General features: G+C 44.3%; 1 protein-coding gene across 6 annotated transcripts; it reads left to right on the top strand.

Annotated features, from left to right (window-relative positions):
- The first annotated feature begins 1,562 nt into the window (after positions 1-1,562).
- Positions 1,563-21,364, top strand: map6a (microtubule-associated protein 6a). 6 transcript variants are annotated; one of them, XM_035435315.1, is made up of 6 exons: positions 1,563-2,805; positions 11,389-11,599; positions 13,095-13,145; positions 14,820-15,028; positions 19,011-19,115; positions 20,752-21,364. In XM_035435315.1, the coding sequence occupies exons 1-6, from the start codon at positions 2,042-2,044 to the stop codon at positions 20,885-20,887; spliced, it is 1,476 nt and encodes a 491-aa protein (XP_035291206.1). In that variant the 5' UTR covers positions 1,563-2,041; the 3' UTR covers positions 20,888-21,364. The 6 variants fall into 6 exon arrangements, with proteins under 6 accessions (XP_035291206.1, XP_035291209.1, XP_035291208.1 ...); XM_035435318.1 differs by lacking the exon at positions 19,011-19,115 and having other exon boundaries at positions 1,564-2,805; positions 14,820-14,991; XM_035435317.1 differs by lacking the exon at positions 19,011-19,115 and having other exon boundaries at positions 1,565-2,805.
- Positions 21,365-21,859: the final 495 nt, after the last annotated feature.

Genomic DNA, 21,859 nt, shown 5'->3' with positions numbered 1-21,859 from the left:
TGAAATATGATTATGATTATGCCTTCCACTCTTTTGTTTGATTGGTTTTTGCTGGTAATGTGATTGTGACATCATAATGTGACTGCGACATCATGCAATGAGGTGCTACTAAGTGGCTGGGGTGTAAATGGTATCAAATCCGGACAAACCAGCATTGCCCAGGGATGGTGGGCGCGGTCGGCAGGTTTGTCAAGGTCTCATCATACAACAGTGACCCCTTGTGGGTGATGGGCCACCTGCAGCTCACTTGCATCCTGCTCCGATGCAGTGATTGTGCAGCTTTTGCAAAGAAGCAGCCATTTTGGTGAACAGTGCCTCCTTGTCTATTTTCTTCCTTATTTGGGCTTTGGAGGGGGTTGGAGCAGTGAGACCAGCCCAGAAGAACATTTGGACATTCTAAATTAAGAAATAACAAAAAAATCTGGGTTAAAAAAATTGTTTGGAAAAACCACTTAGTCATTCTGTCTACAATCTGGTCTACTGTACATTCCAATCATGTTAATAAATCAACCATTGGTCCCTTAATTAGAGAAAGTCTCCCGTTTTGTTAAAACCATCGTTAGTTCACTCATTTTACTTTAATGCGTATATTGAGTACCTCATTTTGTTAACATGTGCAGTATGCCCTCAGGAACATGTGTTAAAATGTCTATTATATTTTGTTTAAAAAATCTATGCGAGGCTCATTCTCTGAACCATAGATGTCAGCTAGCGCTGAAGGGGAAATCTGCACATACAATCACAAGAACACCCACAGCACTACTTCAATAGCTCCCTTTTCCCCTAGAATTGTAGCCTTGGGACCTCTTACAGTATCTTCATCATCATAAGTGTAGATAAGATGCAAGATCATGTTCTTTCAGTGGAAGAATATCTCAGGTGAAACAAAATCTTTCTCTTGTTATCTGAGACACACGCTTGTGCCTTGTGCCTCCGTAAATAAGCAAGATAAATTAACAAACTGCATTGTTTTCACATGACTTCAGTGAAACCTTAATGTCTCCAAAAAAAAACTACTTGAGCCAGGGTCCCTCAAATTCTTTCATTTTTCGTTATTTCTGCAAATATTCCTACCAGCCTATAATTCAAAATATTATGCTAAATGTAAGGAAAAGTTAGGAATAGACTGATATATAACCACATGCCTGGAATTGCAGAGAAGATGGGTGGGGGGGGGGGGGGGTGGTTTGACATAAAAGACCTGAACCACACAATTTCATGAGTTTCATATCAGTTCAGACAATTTGTGAAATTAACTGAATTTAATTCATTTAAGATTTTCACAAAACAATGGCATTTTTGGTCTATATAGAAATATTATTATTATTATTATTATTATTATATGGTGCACGAACTGACTTGAACACTGTATTACAAGCTTCATGGTAAACTCGTTTAAAAATAGCATAGTTTACATTAACATTTTGGTATGTTCAAGATATTTACTGTTATTGCTGGTTTCAGCCTGAAAATTTTTTCCGTGCGCTTTTAAATCAAACACGCGATTTGACGAGTGTATCACGTGGCGCAGTTGCCGAACAGCGAGTGGTGGAACGTCCGCGCGCGTCCTCCCACTGCAGGCTGCGCGACGATGAAAGAGACCAGGTGATATTTCACTGCTCAGATACCGAGCATCTTCTCCTGGGGATGCTGAAGCGAAGCGGGCGGGGTCCTATTCTTGCAGTGTTATCCTTTTTTTCCCACTCGCAGCGTAATGTGCAAGACATCCGAGCGCGGACTGTGAGATCTGAGGACGTTTGAAGAAACCGAAATTCGACAAACTGGGGAAATATTTCCGTTTTTGTTTCACCACTCCTTTGATCCGCCATGGAACCATAGTCTGTCGTTCTGGGGCAATATAAAATAAACTTGATTTCAAGATCCAGCTTCGCGGACATATTTTTTTAACCCATTGGTGGACAGTTTGGGACCACAGAGGTGTGAGGATAGTGAACAATTTCCCGAATTTTGATCTTGGATTTGAAAAATTAATTAAAAGCGATATAGGCTATTTTTGCTGGTTTAATTAAACGCCATAATCATGGCGTGGCCGTGCATCTCCCGGGCTTGCTGCATGGCCCGCTTTTGGAACCAGTTTGACAAAGCTGACATTGCGGTGCCTTTGGTTTTCACCAAGTATTCCGATGTGTCCGAAATGCAGCACCTCACTTTGCACCACCAGCAAAAGCAGCCGCCGCATCCCCAGGCGCGGGCGAGCGCAGTCGCCATAGAAACGCAGCCGTCCCATAGCGACCAGGAGGCAGTAGCCAAGGCGGCGCCCGCGACGGGTACCGCTGCGCCCGACGAGTGCTCGGGCTCATCGGTGATGCGCCAGGACTTCAAACACTGGAAAGTACGTCCCGAGCCTAGTTGCAAACCCAAGAACGAATATCACGTTTCCGAGACCCCGTTTAACAACGAGACGCAGTATCAGAAAGATTACAAGCCGTGGCCTATTCCGAGAAGGGGTGACCATCCTTGGATTCCCAAACCGAGCCCCGTGATTTCTGCGCCCGACGACCGAGCTGCACAGAGATCCAAGCATGCCCAGGCGCCCGCGGAAGTCGACAGCGGGGTGGAGAAAAGCGAAATCGCCGACAAGGTGCAAGAGAAGGAGATTATGTCCGGTGAGAGGAAAAAGAGACACGGAAAGAAAACTACAGAGGAGAAGGTAGTTGTAACTGCGGCGGGAATCAAAACGGACGCGCAGCCTCAAGATGTCCCCGTAGAGGGCAAAGGGAGGGCCGCCGCGGACGCGGTGAATCGGCAGATAAAAAAGGAAGTTAGCACTGGGAGCTCGTATAGGTAAGGCCTCGTTTCCTGCTTAGTTGCTGTAGTCTCTTTAATTCTGCGTAAACTTGCGTTGGTACGATCTAAAGGTTGTGACGTTCGTGGAAGGTTTACTGCACACTTTACAGTCTTTCTGCTCAATATTATTTGCACCGGGCTGAAACTATTCATTTGAAATTCAGAACTACATTTGTTTTCAGATGTTAAGTCCTAAAAGCTTTTTAAAACACCATTTTAATACGAAATATCAAGTTAAATGCATACATATATGCACATGATATAAGTCAGAGTTTACCTGCCAGTATTTATCTTCATCAGACTCCTGATCTGTTGGGAGTCCATCTTTAGTAGTCCTGCATGTGAAGGTCAAGAAAACAGCGATAAATCCATGGTAACAGTCCCCCAAGCCCGTTCTAGGACCAGAATATGGCAAATCAATAAAGAATAACCCTAAAACACGTCTGACCTTCATCAAGTCCTGGCCCAGGGGTCTTAAGGTGCGTTGCTATCGATTGACGCTTTCCATTTAAAGTAAAACATGAATTTTATGTTCCAGTTTGTTTAGTCTGGAGGGTAATTATAATGGTGTTAAGAGCAAGGCCTGCAACAAAGCACGTGTTAATGAGGTTTGAATGAAGAAATTAAGTGCTGTTTTCAGTTTTCCTGTGAGGAAACTAAAAATTTCAGTGAGAATTTCAATGATGGCTAAGTTTAACTGACAAATTATCTTGCAAGTTGTGAAATGTGATTCAAACTTTTTATAAAAAAGAATAAAGAGAGGTCAGAGGGGGAGATACACCTGCTTTTCTACATGCAGCGAAAACATTTACCGACAAAAATGTCATTCCAACTATACCAAAAAGTTTGTTTGTTCTATAGATGTTTCACAGTGCATTTTCCAAATGAATCATATATGGTAACACATTTACATATATATATTTATGATCCCCTTGATCATAACGTATATGCATGGTGAAGAAGAGCATAACGATTAATAGAAGTTCTCAGCATTTTTTATCAGAAACACTAAGTACGGTGTGCTATATTCACCTAGATTAACGAGGGTCAGTCGTGAATGCAAAACGGCGGCACTACCGCGGCTCGCGAACGGGCTCTGGCGGCTTTCTCTGTGCGGTGAAACGTCGGAGCCGGTCGGTGGTGGGTTGATGACCCGGCAGAGCGCGGCTGATGTCTCCCGGGGACATGCAGTATGGGCCCAGCTCCAGCTCCGCGAGTAGGGATGGGGGAAGGGGGGGGGGGGGGGGGGGGGGGGCAGGTTAAGCCCAGGCCAAACGAGCAAGGGGGCGGAGTCCGGCGTGCGGCCCCCTGACTGTGTGTGGAGCGAGCACGTTTGAGGGGCTTTTATTTCCCCATTTCAATGATGTTTAAAAAAAACGTTAAACTGAAAGCCTTTTCTTGCCCTATACCACTTGTGAGGCAGCTCATGTTCAGATCTCAGCTGGGAGAGTGATGAGAGTAATCCCTTTTCTAAATAAGGACAGGGTTCGGAGTGTTTTCATTTGCATCTCGTATAGATCTCCGTGACAAAGGCGAGCTTACAAGAACCTCAAAGGCCATTAAGTAAAATCCCAAAGGCACTGTACCTGTTATACCCCTCATTGTTACTTCACCCCCCCCCCCCCTCCCCGCCCTCCATATGATGCACAGCCTTCAAAATAACACTGACAACAGTGTCAGAACTGAAGAATAGCTACTGGAGAACCTTTTATCCCAGTTGTCACTCTTCTTCTATACTTATAACCAGAGTGATTGTTTTTTTTGTTTTTTTTTCATTTTATCTTCTTTTATTTGGAGCACAATGAGGATGTCCCAGCAATAAGACACTGGGAAGTGGAAAGGCTGTATTAAAAAAAACAGAACATTGGTAAGGTTAGTGAACTGAACATCCTGAAAATGACTTCTGCATTTTTCTTATAGGGGGGTGGGTTGAAGAACGCGGAGCCAAAGCAGCCATCTTTATCCCCCCCCCACCCACCCCCATTCACATTAAGGTCGATTCATTAGGTCTACGGTGGCCTTGCGCCTCTTTCATTCTTATTACTAGCGTGTCCCGGACTGCACGGTGACACACTGGTACATTCGCAAGCTGTTCGCCTGCTGCCCGTCACTGTTGCTCTTTGGCAAGCCATTGTGCTCTCCGCCCTTTGATTGTCTGCACGGCGACTGGAACTGACTCTCCACCACGCTGTTTATTCACTGACGGGCGCCGTCACTCGGGGGGAAAGGTTGGCGCGGGTCCACAGCCTCTGCGTTTTGTCTCCGCGGTCACGCGTTAAAACGCGATTTATTCGCCAAAGAAAGGAGGCAGTGTCACGGCTGGCGTACTGTGTTTTTGACTTTGGGCTATTTTTGGTTCTGTTCAATGAGGCGCTTTATTGTCCCGACCGGTGTATACCTGGTAAACATGGTGCAAACTCACTGCTACCGGGGCTCCTCCTAACAAACAGATGTCTTTTCCTCTGTCCTGTTTCATTACGTTTTCGTTTAGGCACTCTTATCCAGAGGGAATAAGGGAACAGTCCGTCCAAAAAGGATATCAAGAGGATATCAATATTAAGAGGATATCAAGTTATTAATGTCGCAACTGCTAGTAGCAACCGCTACATCAAGCAACGCCATAATGCTAAATGCGCATTGGAAATTTTGTGGTTTAAGTAACATGTGATTGAAGACCTGTATGGTTTTAGGTAGCATAATTAGGGTTATATATGGAGAGCTGTGTCTGGAGATAAATACGTATGGCTACAGACCAGAGGAGGGCACATCCTAGTTTACCCAATGTATGATCGAGTTATAAATAAGATTAATGGGAGATGGCCTGTTGCGTGCGTGCGTGTGCACGCGCCGTGTGTGTGTGTGTGTGCTTTGAAAGAAGTCGGTGGATTCATCAGTAATGTGGCCTGTATCTTTCTTTTGGGAATAGTGGAGCCATTTGTAACGCTGTAATGTGAAGGGTTTCACATTGCGCTGTCGCCGGGGTTGTTTTCCCGAAAATGAAACTAGATGAATCTGGGATGTGCTCCACTGTGCGCACCTCGTTTTATGGGTGATATTAAAAAGTCCTTTGTTCGTAGTGTTCTCAGTCATTGACTTGACAATATGAAAAACGGCCAATAAATGGGGTTCTGTTAAATAGTTCTGTTAAATAGCACCCGTCGCACACTTATATAAAGCCTATTCAGATCGTAGTAAATGTTACATAATTTAGTCTGTCGGTTTGGAATAAGTTCAGTAAGTTTTATGAGTGCTGTGGCGGTGCAGTTGCGAAACATTTCGCAATTAAAACCGTAAATGGCAAGGGTTGAACATATTTGTGGCCGCAGAATCCATCCTATAACTAACGTGTGTAATCCTGAGTTCCTTGGGTAAATGTAAAAGTCTTTGAGTTTGTGGTGTGGTGCAGTGCACTGGTTCTTGCCTTTGCACGAACCTGTTCACATGCAGATTCACTTGTTTCTCTGCTCATGGACCCGTACAATCAGTGATTCATTTCATGATGCAATTATTTGAAATGCAACTTTAATTTATTTTAAATTTGTTTGCAGACACATTAAAGACATTGAAAGGTATCTGAAAATATATTTGAGTTTTTGAGAACACGTGTGGCAGAACTGCATTTGAAATAATTTTAAAGACGTTTAAACTTAACATTTATAATTTAAAAAAAAAAAAGGTGTTGAGACATGTACACCAGGATTACGCATGGTTCCTAGACCCTCAAAGGCATTTGTGATATTTTCACAAAACATGAAATGCCATATTACTTTAGAATGGCATGCTACTGTACATAAAGTGTTACTGGGGGATTACTTTCCCAGTTCATGTGTATCCCTTTAGTTTCTGTTTGGCCCTGTTTTAATTAATTCTCCAATTACAGTCGTTTTTCTAAAGGGATGTTTTTAACTGTAAAGCCCTTCATTGTTCACTGGATGTTTCATGCAAGCCACGGAAGAGTACAGGACCTCATAATTGTCCTTTTCTCTGCAATGGCGCACCCCGCACAGGATTATGACGGGGTCTACGGTAGTTTCTGGCTCCTCGGTGTACCTGGGAAGCCTGTTCACGGGCGTTCTCTTCCTGAGTGGTGGTAAGAAAGAGCCGCGTGACGGAAACAAAGAGAGGACGTTAGCGCTGTTGATTTAGCGCACATGTCATCTCCGCATTTTGAAAGCGAGCCAGCGACTGCATTCAGCCCCATTATGCAGTGACGGGGATGAGAGACGAGCCGCGGTGAATGGCTTAACGAGGCACGATGTGTAATATTTTGTCGTTTTGTCGTATATATATATATATTTCTCTTGCGCAGCAGCGCCTTCACAACCAATCCCTTCGAAGTGTTCTGAAGAGCTGTATCCGTGCTGCTTTGTTAGTGTGGTTTTTCTTTTTATTAAGCCAGAGGGAAGCCACGTCCATGTGAATCTCGGGATAAAAAAGAGGCTGGTGAGAACAGCCGTCTTCAGAGTTTTGTGTTTTCACACGAGGCAGCTATGGTGTCCGAGTCCAGCAGGTCACCGCTCTCCGCAACAGTAACACCTTTGTATTCCCTCCTCTTTTTTTCATTTCTCTTTTAACCCCCCTGATTTTCCCACCAGCCCTTGATATAAGAAATGACTTTAATAAATAATGAGCTGGGGCCTCAGCGTGAGATCTGAGCGATACAGTAAGTGCAGTGCAAGAGGTCTCCATCACCCCCATTCCGAATTTAATTCGGGTTGAAGGGGGAGCGTAAAAACCTTTTCCTTAAAGACTCTTCGTAGCCAGTGGCTACGCGATCGCGCAGACGGACTTCTCGTAACCCGTGGAAACCGTGTGACCGTTCCGACGGTTGGGCTGGCCGTCAGTACCCCGCCAAGACCGCTACGGTACTGCTCGGCTATGCGTCAGTGTTTGACAGCCGAGCGTAAGCCTGTGTTACTCCCGCTAGAAGGATGCTCCGGCGCTCCACGCCGTGCCTTTGACTGCCGTATCAGCTGACCTCGCCGCTTCCCGTGCCCACAGGTGCGCTTCGGTTGCACAGAATAACGGCTGTCAGCAGTATATAAATTGTCTTCTGCGCAGCGGATGAAGGACTACCATTTCTTCGGCGTTCTCTGCGCAAACAGCTAAAGGCAGCGTTCTTATTGATGGTACACAGTGCAGTCCATTAAGGAAATAAATTTTACTGAATATATGCGTATTGCAATAGAATATATTAAGATATTGCAGTGCTTCACAATATGTGGCGAATATACGAATAATTGTGTGCAAATTATTGTGCACCTGTTCAAAAAATAAATGATGAGCCAAGTTGGGTTGAATGGTCTGTTCTCCTCATCATGTCCCTTCACGTATGTTGCAATATATTATATAGCCGTTGCCTATATTTATCATGTTTTCAGATATATTTACAGTATATTGCAGTATGTTCCATGTCTGGATTTCAGGTGTTAAATGAGCTCGGAGGGTTGACCTTGGGGGCTCTCAGTGCTGGTGTGTAGTGTAATCTGCCCAGCACCACACACTCTGTTCGTTGTGCTGTCTCAGGAGATCGTCTGATCACACTCCCGTCTGCACTCAGCACAGCTCGGCCTTACCGAACCCCTACAGAGCTCCACCCCCGAACGTGAGAGTTTCCCCCAGAAGGGTTCTCTTCTCCGAAAGCGTTGCTCAATAATAGATGTGCGCTGTCAGGGAGGTGGGCTGTTTATTCACCCGGATAGCTGGTGAGTAATGTCCCGGGACCCGGCCCACACTTACCGCTTCAGCCTCTCCGCGTACCGCCATGGAATGTACGGCGGCGAACCCGTCCGAGTCCGGCCGCAGGGAACGCGACCGCGACTCAACCTCTGTGAGACCGCGGCTCGGGTGCGATACGCGTTTGGGTCACGTCTGGCTCAGAATCCTAACGCCGTGATAAACATTTAATGCAGCTGGGTTCAGCTGGGCCATTTTGGTCCCAAAATTGCAGTGTCACAGAAACCTTACATGTGGTTGGTCGCATTTGGGTACACTTGCCATTGCCATTGCTGACCTTTAAGTGCCTAAACTCAACTGTATTTGACCTGGAATATTCTGCTATCTGGGCAGCCTCAGTTGTGAAATACAATGACAGTGCAGATGTTACAGAGCAATGATAATGGTTCTTAGAGAAGCCAGTAGTTTGGCATTTAAAATGTGCGTGGGACTGCAGGTATTGACTTCTAGGAACAAAAATATGAAACATCGATACTGTAGTTTAAAAAGGCTGTGTCTGTTGTGTTGCAGGCTGTTGACATTTGCTTTAGCACACGAGTCCACCTCAGCATCCACCAATTAGCAACGTTAAAATCATACGCAACCTCTGTTTAACTCAAAGACTTCCATGATAAAAATTACCCGCTGCTGTTGCACTTATTCTAAGTGTCTAAAAAGGACGTCAAGCTGTGTTTTACAAACATTGTGACGTAACGCAGTGCCATTTTAAATGTGCACTGCTTACAACTTGTGTGGATCAGGGTTATGTCTGAACGGTTTCATTTTGCCCACACTGCTGTTTCAGATGAATACTGTAGACCTTTCTGTGTAGTCTGCTCTCTCCATCAATCTTGCAGTTTCTGGGGAAATCTCCCATGGTCTACCATATAAGTGGTATCGTGGTACAGGACACTATTATGCAGCTAATTAGATGGAGAAAGGATATTATTTTGCATATTATTCATTTGCATATTTGCTCCCTGTTGGCTCCCTGTCAGTGAACCAGGAACACTGGATGGATGTGTTTGAGCAGAAGTCTTCTGTTCCAGGGGTTGTCAGGGAATGACGGATAGAAAATATCATTAGAAGCAAGAGCAAAAGAGATCACTTTCTCCTTCTTTTTTTCGTAAAAGAAGGGCAAAACATTTACCTAACGTTTTATAAGCTGCTGGTCTAGTTTTCTGGGTATCGATCGACAGCAAATGTTTCCACTGGACGGGCAATTGACTTGAAGCTTTTATGTGGGCTTAACCGTCAGCCTAATTCCAGTAATGGGTCTGTGGTGCTGTGGGTTGCCCCGGACGCGGTCGTCACGGTAATAGTGTTACCTAATCACTGTAGTGTAGTAGCACGCATCACTGACAGAGGTGATAAAGGAACTCAAAGAGGATAATCTTTTTTTTTTTTATGATTTTTTTTTTAATGCTGCCTAGATTTTGGGCATGTGACTTGCGGGGTGGGGGATGGGGGCGGGGCTGAGATGGAATGAGAATGTGTGCTGTCGCACAGCCGCAAGGTCAGTACAAACTTGTGTGGTTGGTACCAGGAACTTGTGTGGGGGGAGGGGCTTAATATACAGACTGTGCTGGAGGTGGGTGGGGCTTACCGGAATGTGGGCGTGTCCAAGCGGTCCCTCTGTCCTTCCCTACGTCAAACCTGAGGAGTCATCTGTTTTTGCAGCGGTGATGCGCAGACTGTGCTGCACGAATGCGCCCTGCATAGGCAAAAATGATTGTACCAGCGCAACAGAAATCACAGGTGATTTATGCAGTGGCCGCATGTATTCATAGCTTCAGTGCAATACTACAGAATGATGAGCCATGCTGAAAGAATGCTCTTGTGCAGTTTTTTTTGTTTTCAAATAAATTAAATTATGTTGCTATTTCTTGTGTTGCTAGTGTAAAAAAATTGTACACATTTCATTTTAGCCCACTGTAATTTGTTAAATAGTCAGCCTTAAAATGATTGTGATTTTCAGAGCAGTCACAAAATGTGAGAGCACTAAATGCAATCAATAAACAACCACCCACCAAACAAAACACACACACACACACACACTCTCACTCTCTCACACACACTCACATTTATTGGCCGCAAGGTCACGTTCCTTGTATCTGCGGATCTTCATGCTAACCACAGAAAACAATACGATGGCCAGTTCTACCGAAGTCCTGTTTTCATGCGACAGACACGCAAATGCATTTGTTTGCACATTTCTACGTTCAAAAATAAACGTACACAGCACTTACTCTGTATGACCTCTCGCAGTGTCTTTACAGCTGTGTGGAACGCCTGCCAAGGTCACTCAAGGTCACACTGCTGACCCATTCAGTACAGCAGTGCTGCTCATGTATTAAAGCCCTTGAGCTGCTGGGTGCAGTGACCTCACACAAGGTCTCTCAGATACGCCTTATGCATGTGCCACCTCCGCACTTTATTGACCGCTGCACTGCATCGATCATGTGTGTGGTCTTAGTCGTTCTTGTGTTTTAAATATTTTACCTGTCCTTGAATGAGGCAAGGCTTGTGACTACAAATTCCAATTTGTCTCATACAAACTGCTTGAACTTGAACTACACTCTCAGTAAGGATGCGTTTAATATCCAAGACACTTCCTGTGTCACTTTCATCACGTTTCGTGTTAAAGTTACTACTTTCGTGTTACAATTCATGTGTCACGAAGGGGGACTTTTTAATGGACTGTGTTGAAAGTAATGCAAAATGTGTTGTCCTTATCTTGTCATGGAGTTATGTGATACATTATGTGTTGATTTAAACATCATTTAAAACATTTTTAACGCTGTTCTGAGAGTGTACTCGAACTCGCAGGTTAGAGATGATGCCACCTCTGCCCCTTCTTCCCAGGAACGAATTCAGAGCCTACACAGACGTGAAGCCCGTCAAGGCCATCCGAGCCAAGTTCCAGTACCACCCCCCCGACGAGAGGGCCTGCCTGGAGACCAGCTACAGCGCCACCTACAGGGGCGAGCAGGGCAAGCAGGACGGGGACCCCCGAGCCCAGGACCACAGGAGGATACGGAGCCTTTACAGCGAGCCCTGCAAGGAGGCCAGCAAAGTAGGGGACCCACGACCCCCCCTCCCTATCCCCACACACACACCCTGGCCCCCAACCCAACCCCACACCCCCCACCCCGCCCCCCTCCCCACCCCGCCCCTCTCACTTCCTCAAAGCCGAAGGTCCTCCATTGACAGCTCAATGAGATCTAGCTAGCTATTGAATGAAGTGCGCTCTGTTAGGCTTGGAGTGAAACAGGGTTGGGCAAACCTGACGTAAGTGCATTCACATGAGTTATATAAGCAACAGTGTGTTTGTTCCCTCTTATGTTCCTGTTATCGCTGCAGGCCAGAAGTAGCTGTGCTCTGTCCCTGTCTCTTCACCGCTGAGGTCGTTAAAGTTTGCGTTGTTCTCCGGTTGGAGCTTAGCACGAAATGCGGGTGGGAAAGGGAAGTGTGGGGGTTCTTTTTGGCTGGAGCGCGAGACTCCTGCCCTGAGGATTAAAATCCCTGACGGGGCGATGCTGTCGTACCCCATGACACGCATGCTTGAACCAGGCTGAGAGTGAGGATTAAAACCTGAAGCATTTTAAAAGGGACAGTTTACTTCCTGGAATTTTTGGTGTTGTTCAGTTTCATTGCCTGTATTTGATTGGCCCAGGCTGTTGTTACGTGCGGTAAAGGATATCTCGAATAGGCTTTTCTGATGACCTGTCTGCTTTAAAATGGAGGGTATAGAGGCCTTCACTAACTTGCAGTTCAAAGCAAGAACATGCACTTCCAAGTAACTCCAAAGCAACTTGCATAATACGTCTCAAGGTTGGACATGTGATGTGTGCATAACCTGATTTCTCTTGACCCTGTGGAGACGGAGGGGGGTGCATGTGTAAGACATGAAGACAACACGAGGACGAAGTGTGTTGTGTGTCAGTGTGCGTCAGTGTGTGACGGTGTGTGTCAGTGTGTGATGGTGTGTGTCGGGTGTGTGTCGGTATGTGTCGGGTGTGTGTCGGTGTGTGTGACCGGTGTGTGTGATGGTGTGTGTCGGGTGTGTGTCGGGTGTGTGTCGGTGTGTGTCGGGTGTGTGACGTTGTGTGTCGGTGTGTGTCGGGTGTGTGACCGGTGTGTGTCCGGTGTGTGTGTCGGTGTGTGTGTCGGTGTGTGTCGGGTGTGTGACGTTGTGTGACCGGTGTGTGTGACCGGTGTGTGTCCGGTGTGTGTGACCGGTGTGTGACCGGTGTGTGTCCGGTGTGTGTGTCGGTGTGTGTCGGGTGTGTGACCGATGTGTGACCGATGTGTGTCCGGTGTGTGTGACCGGTGTGTGTGACCGGTGTGTGTGACCGGTGTGTGTCCGGTGTGTGTGACCGGTGTGTGACCGGTGTGTGTCCGGTGTGTGTGTCGGTGTGTGTCGGGTGTGTGACCGATGTGTGACCGATGTGTGTCCGGTGTGTGTGACCGGTGTGTGTGACCGGTGTGTGTCGGGTGTGTGTCGGGTGTGTGTGACCGGTGTGTGTCAGCACCCCTTCATACGGGCCCCTTCTCTCACCCCTCTGTAGGGCTTTGCTGAGGCTGACAGCAGCTCGCTTGTAGATCCGCTGTTCTGTCAGGTGTGTTGTCCTTCTTCCTTAAGGCATGGGGAATTACCTGCTTTAGCCCACCCGGGAACATTCCGACCAGGTTATCTCACCACTTTTTTTTGTTTTAATTATATTCGGTAAAATACTTTATTTTTCATTGGAAACTAAGTCAGGGGCCAAGCCCAAGGCTGGTCCAACTGAAACATAAAATATGTTGTGGATACACTCTCAGAAATAATGGTATAGGGGAGGTATAAGGAACAAATTTCCCAAAAATTACTCTGCAAGTAAAATATAATCCTATTTGGGTACTAGTAAGTACCTTTTACATGCAAAAAAGGTACAAATGAATCATGTATTGCTGGCTAGGGGTATACGTTTATGTACCCATAGAGTACCACCCCACTCTAGCGACAAGCGTTTGTACCTTTTTGGGCACTTTTTCGTATCTGGTTTTCTATGAGTGCATGATCATTATTGGCTTTCATATCGTTTGGTTATTCGTATCCCCATTGGCTATCGCCCATGTGACAACTCTCCTACCTGGGGTCACTTCCTGCTTTGCAGGGGTTTGAACATAAAGTGATCATTATGGCATAGAAAGCGTAGCATTTTCCTGCTTTTTCATACTTATTGAGAACCGCATGCCGTGTGGAACCCCAGATGGAAACCGTCGCTTAATTATTTAAAGAATCTAATCAAGGTGTGGCAAAAAATGAAAGTAATCAACAAGCACGATTAAATGACTGATCGCTAATTGCTGATTGCCATGCTGACATCACGGGATAATTCAATACGGGAATCATTGTCATGGAGATCGTTAACACATTTATTGATTCCGGTTTTTAATTAACATGCACGGGATGGCATTGAGAATTAAAGGACGACTCCAGTCAATATCTATGAATTTATCTGTAGTGGAATATATTGCAATATATTGTACATTTTTGGATTTTTCACAGCAGTTTGGTACAATATCTGAAAGCAGCCATATATTTTCATATTTGCTATATATTGTGGAGTACTGCAGTATCTTGACAGTAGGCATTATTTCAATATGTTTTTGGTATTTTTCATTTCTGTAAGGATTTAATGCTACAATAAGTAGGTGGCAGCTTGAGCAACAATTATATCAAAGGATCATTAGACCTCTCTGCACATTTCTGAAAGCTGATCTTTCTGTCTGTGTTCTGTAATGTGTAAATGCAATGTGGGATTTAGATGTGTTACTACCATATTCCTGTATCACTGGAGTTCTCCTTTAATGTTTTTAGTTTTTGTTTGTTTTGCAGTAGTATGCACATTTTTTTTTTTTTTCCATTTGTACTCTACAACTACAATGAAGCAATTCTTTGGCACTCGTATCAACGAAATTGCTTTGTTCCTTGTTGTACTGAAATTGATTGACAGCTGTGTGATGCCAGAACATTCTTGGCACTGAGGATTCTGGGTCTACAGTGACCCCCACAATGTTCTTTGGCTTGAAAATGAATGTAAACCTATTAAGGTGTAAGAGTAGAGATATGTGATTAGAATGTTCTGAACTGAACATTCTAATGCTGATGTCACAATCACTACTGGTAAGTTCTAGAACACCGGCTTAGAATTTTGGAAAAAAAACATTCCAAAAAAACCTAGTCTTCGAAAGCCGGTGCATGTGAGTCTCGGACAGGGGATTCAAATGGGCCTGTTGTACTTCCTCAGGTGGACAAGCCCAGCGTCCCCCGGGCCAAGGTCAAAAAGGCGACGTCGTCGGGCCACGGCAAAGCAACGAAGAAGGCCAAGGAGAAGCAGCCCGTGTCTGTGCGCGGCGCCAAGAAAAAGGCGTCGGAAAACCGGCCAGAGCCCAAACCAGAGGAGGGGGACAAGGAGAAAAGTAAAGAGATGAACAACAAACTGGCTGAGGCAAAAGAGTAAAAACCATTGCACTTCTATTCTTCTTCTGGGAAAAAAATAAATAAAACAAAGGCTGCAAAATTAATTAGAGGGTTCTCATCCCCTTAACCTTGTCTCTCTATCTTTATTTCCTATCTGTCTCCCTCTCTACCTCTCTCCCCTCCCTTTCTCTGTCTCTCTTTCCTATCTCTCTCTCTCTCTCCCACTCTTTTCTCCTCTATGCCTTCTCCTCTATCCCCTCTCTTTCCATTCTCTTTCTTATCTCTCTCCCTCCTTATCTCTCTCTCTCCCACTCTTCCCTTCCCATTCTCTCCTCTCCATCTCTCTCCCCTTCCTTCTCTCCCTCTCTCCCTCTCTCTCTCTGTCTGTCTCCTAGTTCTCTGTAATCAGAGCGTAGAATGATAAATGTCAGGTTTATTAATTTATTTTTTTGACATGACGTATCGCTTCACTGTCGCACGTTGCATCAGTTCGCCCAGCACGAAGGGGGGGGCGGGGAGTGCGTTCATCCGCCATCGCATCCGCTTCCTCCTCCTCCTCCCCCGACCCCCCGCTCATTCCACGGTCTCCATGGCTACCGCCCCACTCGCTAGCCAATGGACGCTCTGCATTGAGGATTGGATGTTGCATGGAGCTCTCAACGAGCAGATCTGTATGGCTGGCTTGCGGCACCTGCTCAGATTGTTCTGTTTGTATTTATCAATTTGCTTTTTTTGTATTGCAGTTGAACCTCCTAAACTCAGGGGGCGCTGTCACAACCAAAAGCCAGCTGGATTTAAATCCTGTTTTAAATTTTATGCAAGGTTTTTTTTTTTTTTTTAAGATGTTCATATTTATGTTAGATGTTTATATTTGTAGGGAAAAAAAGCTTTGATAAATGTGAAGTGTTTGGAAGTGTGCTGATTCCAGATCAGCTGTTCTGTCTGCAGTGCCTCCTGTCTATTCCCTCTCGAACCTGAAGGCACTGAACTGAGGACAGAGTGAAAAAGGCATTGCATACTGGCACGTCTCTGGTGCTTTTCAGGTCTTCCCTACACGCCCTAAATATGCATTTTATGTATAGTTCTTCAGACTGTGTAATTTACTGCTCCGTTAAATTCAAACCTTTGGCCTATTGTGAAGTATTTGAGTGTTCAGACATTGTTAATCCCTAAATGGCCTATGATGGCTACATCTGCATTTTGGACCTTTTCCGTATTGAATTGCTCCAAAGGTCACACGCTGGTCCGGGGCCTAATCGAGGATATCAGCTTTCATGGGTCTGGTTGCCAGGGAACCAACTCGGTTACTGTAACAGGATTAGCCCTTACTGGATGTGCCCGCCTCCTTTGGAACCTTTGATTAGTGATAGATTCTGTCATTCTCGTGAGGTGGGCCCGTCAGAGTACGCTGTGATCAGAATGAGCACGTCGAAAATTAAGTGGGGAAAAATGCAGCGTGTAGATTTTTTAGGGAAATTGTAATTGAGAAAATAAATAATAAACAACAACAAGGCCATTTTTTACACTGACGTGATTAAGCTTGACATTTTAGAAAAAAACGCTAGAGTAAGCAATGAGGTATTTGGCTATCGGATGATTCCAGGCTGGGGGGAGGGGCCTTCAGCATAGGCCATATGCTGCACAGTCAGAACCTGCAGTGGACCTCCTCAGTGCCGCCCTCGCAGTCGTAGTCACAGTCTGTCCTCACTAACGTGATTTACGGGGACTGTCCCCGAGGACCCCTCTGGACAAGCAGATGGGACCCCCCCCCCCAAAAAAAAACAAAACAAAAAAACACACAATGAACACACTGTGGTCTCTAGATTAACTGTGAGAAGCCACAGTCAGATGTGCTCTGTTAGAACTGGTTTTCATTTATATGCATTATTTGTATGATGATGGGGGTTTTCCTTTCTTCTGTTTAATTGGGAGGGGGGGGGGGGGGAGGGCGAATGACATATCTAATGGCTTTTGTGAATTTTATTTAATTTAATTTTTATGTTATCTGAGCTCCCCCTTGCTGATGTGGTAAGTTGAATGCTGTCAGCATGGAATGCTTTATATGTTTACGTGTTTATAATGATGCTTCATGCTGCATGGCATTATCCTGCTATCTCTCTCTCTCTGTGTCTCTCTATCTCGCTCTCCCCATGGTTTGGGCCATAGATCACAGCTTTTTCTGGGAACTGCATGTGTAGTGCGAGGGTGAGATTTGAAGAGGATTTTGAAGGTTTTTTTTTTTTTTTTCCTGAGCAAACAAAAACGCAAACGCATTCGACCAAATTCACATTCTCCTGGGCTTAGGTGGAAACTGAGTCAAATGCATCGCTGTAGATACTGCCGGTGGCGTATTTATGAAATAAATCTTCCTTGATTCTGAGTAAAAGAATAGCTGTAGCTGTTGTCAGACCAGTGAAATGACTAGCTTCATGGCTTTGGCGTGTTTTTACCTTCGTAGGCCTACGATGTTGCTTTGTTGCCATCGATGTGTTCGTTTAAACTTAAGCTGTGCATCTTTAAACATGGCCGCCCCAAGGCGCTGAACTTCCAGTCGGCCTCTTCACAAGCTGCTCAGCCCCCGTGGAATTCTGGGAGAATAAAAAAGTGTGCTAGTGACAGTGCTTCACGGCTTTCGCTTGATTGGAGCATCACGGGCTCTGCTGGTGGGGTAGGCCCCAATAGGAGAGCGCCTGTTGTGTGGAAAATGTTCCCTGGTCTTTATTGGCTCCCTTGCTTCCTGTCTGTGATGTCATCCGTCGTCATGGTAGTCTGCCTCTCCATCTCGCGTGCGCGTGGGTGTCTTTAGTCTCATCGTGTGGTGTGCGTGTTTTGTGCGTGTACTCCTGGCACCCCCAGCGGGATTGCCCCCGCCCCCCCCCCCCCCCCCCACCGCCACTCGCTCGAGGGGTGGGCGTGTTCTGTCTCGGGAGGGTGAGGGCCACCTCATTAATATTTTGCAGCCTTGGGCTTGTCCTGCGTGGTCAGGTTGGTCATGTTAGCTTGCGGAGCACACCGAATTTGGTGCTATATCTCCCCCCCACCCCACCCCCCCCTTATCTCCATCGCCCCTCTTATCGGGTTTTGAGAACGATTCGAAAAAAAGGAAAGAGCAAAAGATAAAAAGAGCAGAAAGTATAAAAAGGAGTTGTGTACTGCAAAAGTTCTTGTGACGTGGTTGTGTTCTCTGCTTGCTACTATTTATTGAAATTATTAATAAATTCAAAAGCAGTAAAAAAAAAAAGAGTGTGTGGATTCTTTTTATTAAAGAGGGGGTTTCGAAAGGTGTGACAAAAGTTTGTTCTATCGCCTAGTCTTGCTTTAGTGAAGAAGGTGACATGGTTATATCCACATGGAAGAGAACTGTGCAAATGAAAGCAGTTTTATTTTTGCTGTATTCAGATAATGAATTCAATTATATGCAAACGTTTTCACAAATCGACTAACACATTCTGGAATAAATTCTAGCATCCTTCAAGTGCCTGCATATTGTTACCAATTGAGTGCTGGGAAATATATATACATATATTTGGCTTATGTCAAATATATATTCAGGGTACCTGCAATATGCATGTGGAAGGATGCAAAGGACTATATTCCAGAATTGAATCTCACAATTCCACCACAGTATCACAGTATTCAGTTGGGAAACAAAACAGAAAGTAATGTAAAGAAATGAGGACAGACTCGATCAAATTGGAAATATGAAATGTTTTGGTGACTTTCAAAAAGTTGGCTTATTATGACAATTCAACAAATTCAAGAGCTCAATGGAGAATATTAGAATAAAATAATTTAACATCTGCTGTGTTTCGTTGACTAGCCATTTATAATGATGCCTTCAGTAACTGCAAATGTAACTTCAGTGAAAATGTTGTGAAGGACTATGTTTTTCAAACAATGCTCTCTTTCTTTCTCTCTCTCTGATTGGCTATCTGATGGGGTCATATCATTTGTTTTGAGAACAGTGCCATGATAAATTGAACTTCGTTTAATTAGTAACGTTCTGATTCGTTTGAAGGGTCGTGCTAAAACACTACATACAGCTCTGTCAGCCAATCCAAGACATTGTTTGGGTTCAGACGTTAAAACAGCATCTATGGCGCTGTACGCTATCCAATGCAAGGTAATCCAATCATTTAAAAACATTCATGTGTGAATTTGAAATGTGCATTAAGATAAATCTTTTTTTTTTTAAACAGTATACTTTTATTGTCACGCTATTTCGATGTAACTTTGTTTGCTTTAGTTTTTATTGCAGAATTACTTAGCAGGATACAGGAAGCCCCGAGGCTAAATCTTTTATAATCCGAGCAGTGATGTCATATCCTTGCTGGAGCCTATTTCTCTTCCATATGGAACCTTGATGAAACATTTGATTGTTAGTCTGAATGCTTGTGGCTGGGTATTTCTTTTCTTGTTGTTGTTGCCTATTTTAGTTTCCTGCCCCTCCTACCCCCGCCCTCTTTCCGAGGGGATCATGGGAATTGCAGTTAACTGTTAGCCGTGCCACTGGGAAATCACCCCCACCTTCTGTAAAAATGCCTTTCTCGCGTATGACAAAAAACTAGGTCAAGGGAAAGCCAAGCGTAAAATGTCTTGAACGGCGCATGCTGATAAGCAAATCACATGACAAGCTGTGTTTCTGCTACATTGCAAGTGTGTAGCTTAACCATGCAAAAGCAAGCATATAATGTCACATGGCTATTAAAGAATACTGCTGGAAGAAAACAAATGCTAAATGCTAAATGCTAAAGCTGATTAACTAACGGCTGAATCATGGAAATGCAGACCGTTTCAATATCAGTATTATATTTCTGAAATTATATTGTTTGATTGACCCTGTCTTGTTTGAATGTGATTAAATATAATCTGAATATGAATATGAATAGTTTTATCATAATTAATAAATATGGTTATAATTTTGGGTTTTGTGTATAAATTAGATCCTCTAATGACATATCTCAAATCTTGTGTTTGGGTGAAATCTATATATTTTTTTGGTGTGAAGTGGCTCAATTGCTATCAACATTCACTTAATTCATTCAGATTATATTTCCCTTCAGTATTGCTGGTGATGCCGCATGAATGCCCTGTGACAATTGGCTTACAGTTTCCCTCTCTTGCGTTTGGCTCTTCAAATCCTAAATTATTAAATTCTTGTCTTTCGTAAATCTGCAAATTTAAATCATGCTTTGGTTTTGTTTCAGCCAGTTTTTTTTTTCTTACCATTTGCTGATGCTTTGGTTTTGAAGCACCAGCTTACCTGTACGGGTGTGGTTTTTGGGGAATGATTTGTCAACAATTAGTCTTACTAAGTTTTAATTTCTAATAAAAGCTGGAGGCGCTGCAGTCCTTTGACACAGTTACGATGCTTCCTGTTTAACATATGTAAACAGGAAATGGCATGAGCACAGATGGACACGAACATATTCTGGGGCATAGGCCTCCTGTTCTGAGACAGCGACAGTGCCCTTTTAGCTGCAGAATTTATTTATTTATTTATTTATTTATTATTGTGAGCATATGCTCCCTGAAATCTCTGAAGGGCCCTGAACAGGAAGTTAAAGGGTATCTATCACTGTCCTATTCTGTGCAGTTCTGGACCCTCTAGAGTCTTAAAGCACCAGCCAGTCACAGGCCGTTCTGCAGAACTTGTCACAAATGTGCCGTAAAAAAAAAAAAAAAAACGTTTCATATTTAGTCTCTCGTCTCTCTTTTTTTCTTTTTTTGTTTGTATTTAACTATGCGCTGCTTTCCAGAGGCCCAAAAGTCGAGCTTTGTGGACCCAGTGATCATCCCCAGGGTGCCGTTGGAGGAGAACCAGAACCACCGGTGGAAGGACCAGAACCACGGAGGGGGGGGACCGTAGTGCGCTTCGCACCCGATGTGAAGTAAAGCGGGACGCACCCGCAACCTCTGCACAACCCTAGGCCCCGCCCTGGCCACACCCCCTTCGCCCACCACGGGGGTTTAGGAGAAGGGGAGGTTGGACTGTATATATGTACGATGTACTCCTGAGTTACTCTTGAAATCTAATTAAATTTTTTTTTTGAATGACCATGAATGAGCAGTGGGAGAGAGAGAGATGAGCCGGAGAACATGTGCGCATGTTTACCAGCAGCAAACGGTGGGTTCCAGAACCTTCCATCTCGACCACCGGTTTGATCGATTACAAAAAAAAAAGGTGCTATGTTTAAATTATGATACACACGTTGATTTAAAAAAAAAAAAAAAGATGAAAGTCTAGCCATGTGCATTTTACTGTTAATTATGTACTGTAGAATTGCTACACCAAAAAGTGCTTCTTTAAGAGAACTGGTACTGTACAGTGATAACGTAAAATGCAAATAAATCCATTGTAAATAATTTCAATAGTTGATCTTTTTTCTTTGAGGTTATATTCTAGAAACATGAACCACTGCACCATCAATTGTTCAGTGTTGTCCGGTTGCCACTTGATTATGGAATATACTGTATGTTACATTTTTATATGATACACATGTGGTTTACATTTTATATTATTCATAATGAGTGTCACTTAAAACTCAAGTGTGCACATGATGAAATGTCTGTGAGAAAACTATTCCAGAGGATTCCAGTACAAGCCTTGCTCAGGATTTTATGCTCCTGGCAAAAATGAATGTAGCATTCATTGAGTTTACAGCTTTTCTGCAACTTTCAGTGGCCAGATGCCACGATGACATGGTCTACATCTCTGCACGCAATATTACACACCTCATCCCTTCCCCCATCACAGGCAGTCAGCAGGCTGCCATCCCTTTTCAGCTGGATTTAATAAGACTGCCATTTGAAACACAATGTATCCTACAATAAGTACAATTTTGTCCATAAAGCCCACTTTTATCT

The sequence above is a fragment of the Anguilla anguilla genome, chromosome 9 (genome assembly GCF_013347855.1).
Source record: "Anguilla anguilla isolate fAngAng1 chromosome 9, fAngAng1.pri, whole genome shotgun sequence".
Classification (NCBI taxonomy): domain Eukaryota; kingdom Metazoa; phylum Chordata; class Actinopteri; order Anguilliformes; family Anguillidae; genus Anguilla; species Anguilla anguilla.
This window is presented reverse-complemented; position numbering and strand designations above follow the sequence as displayed.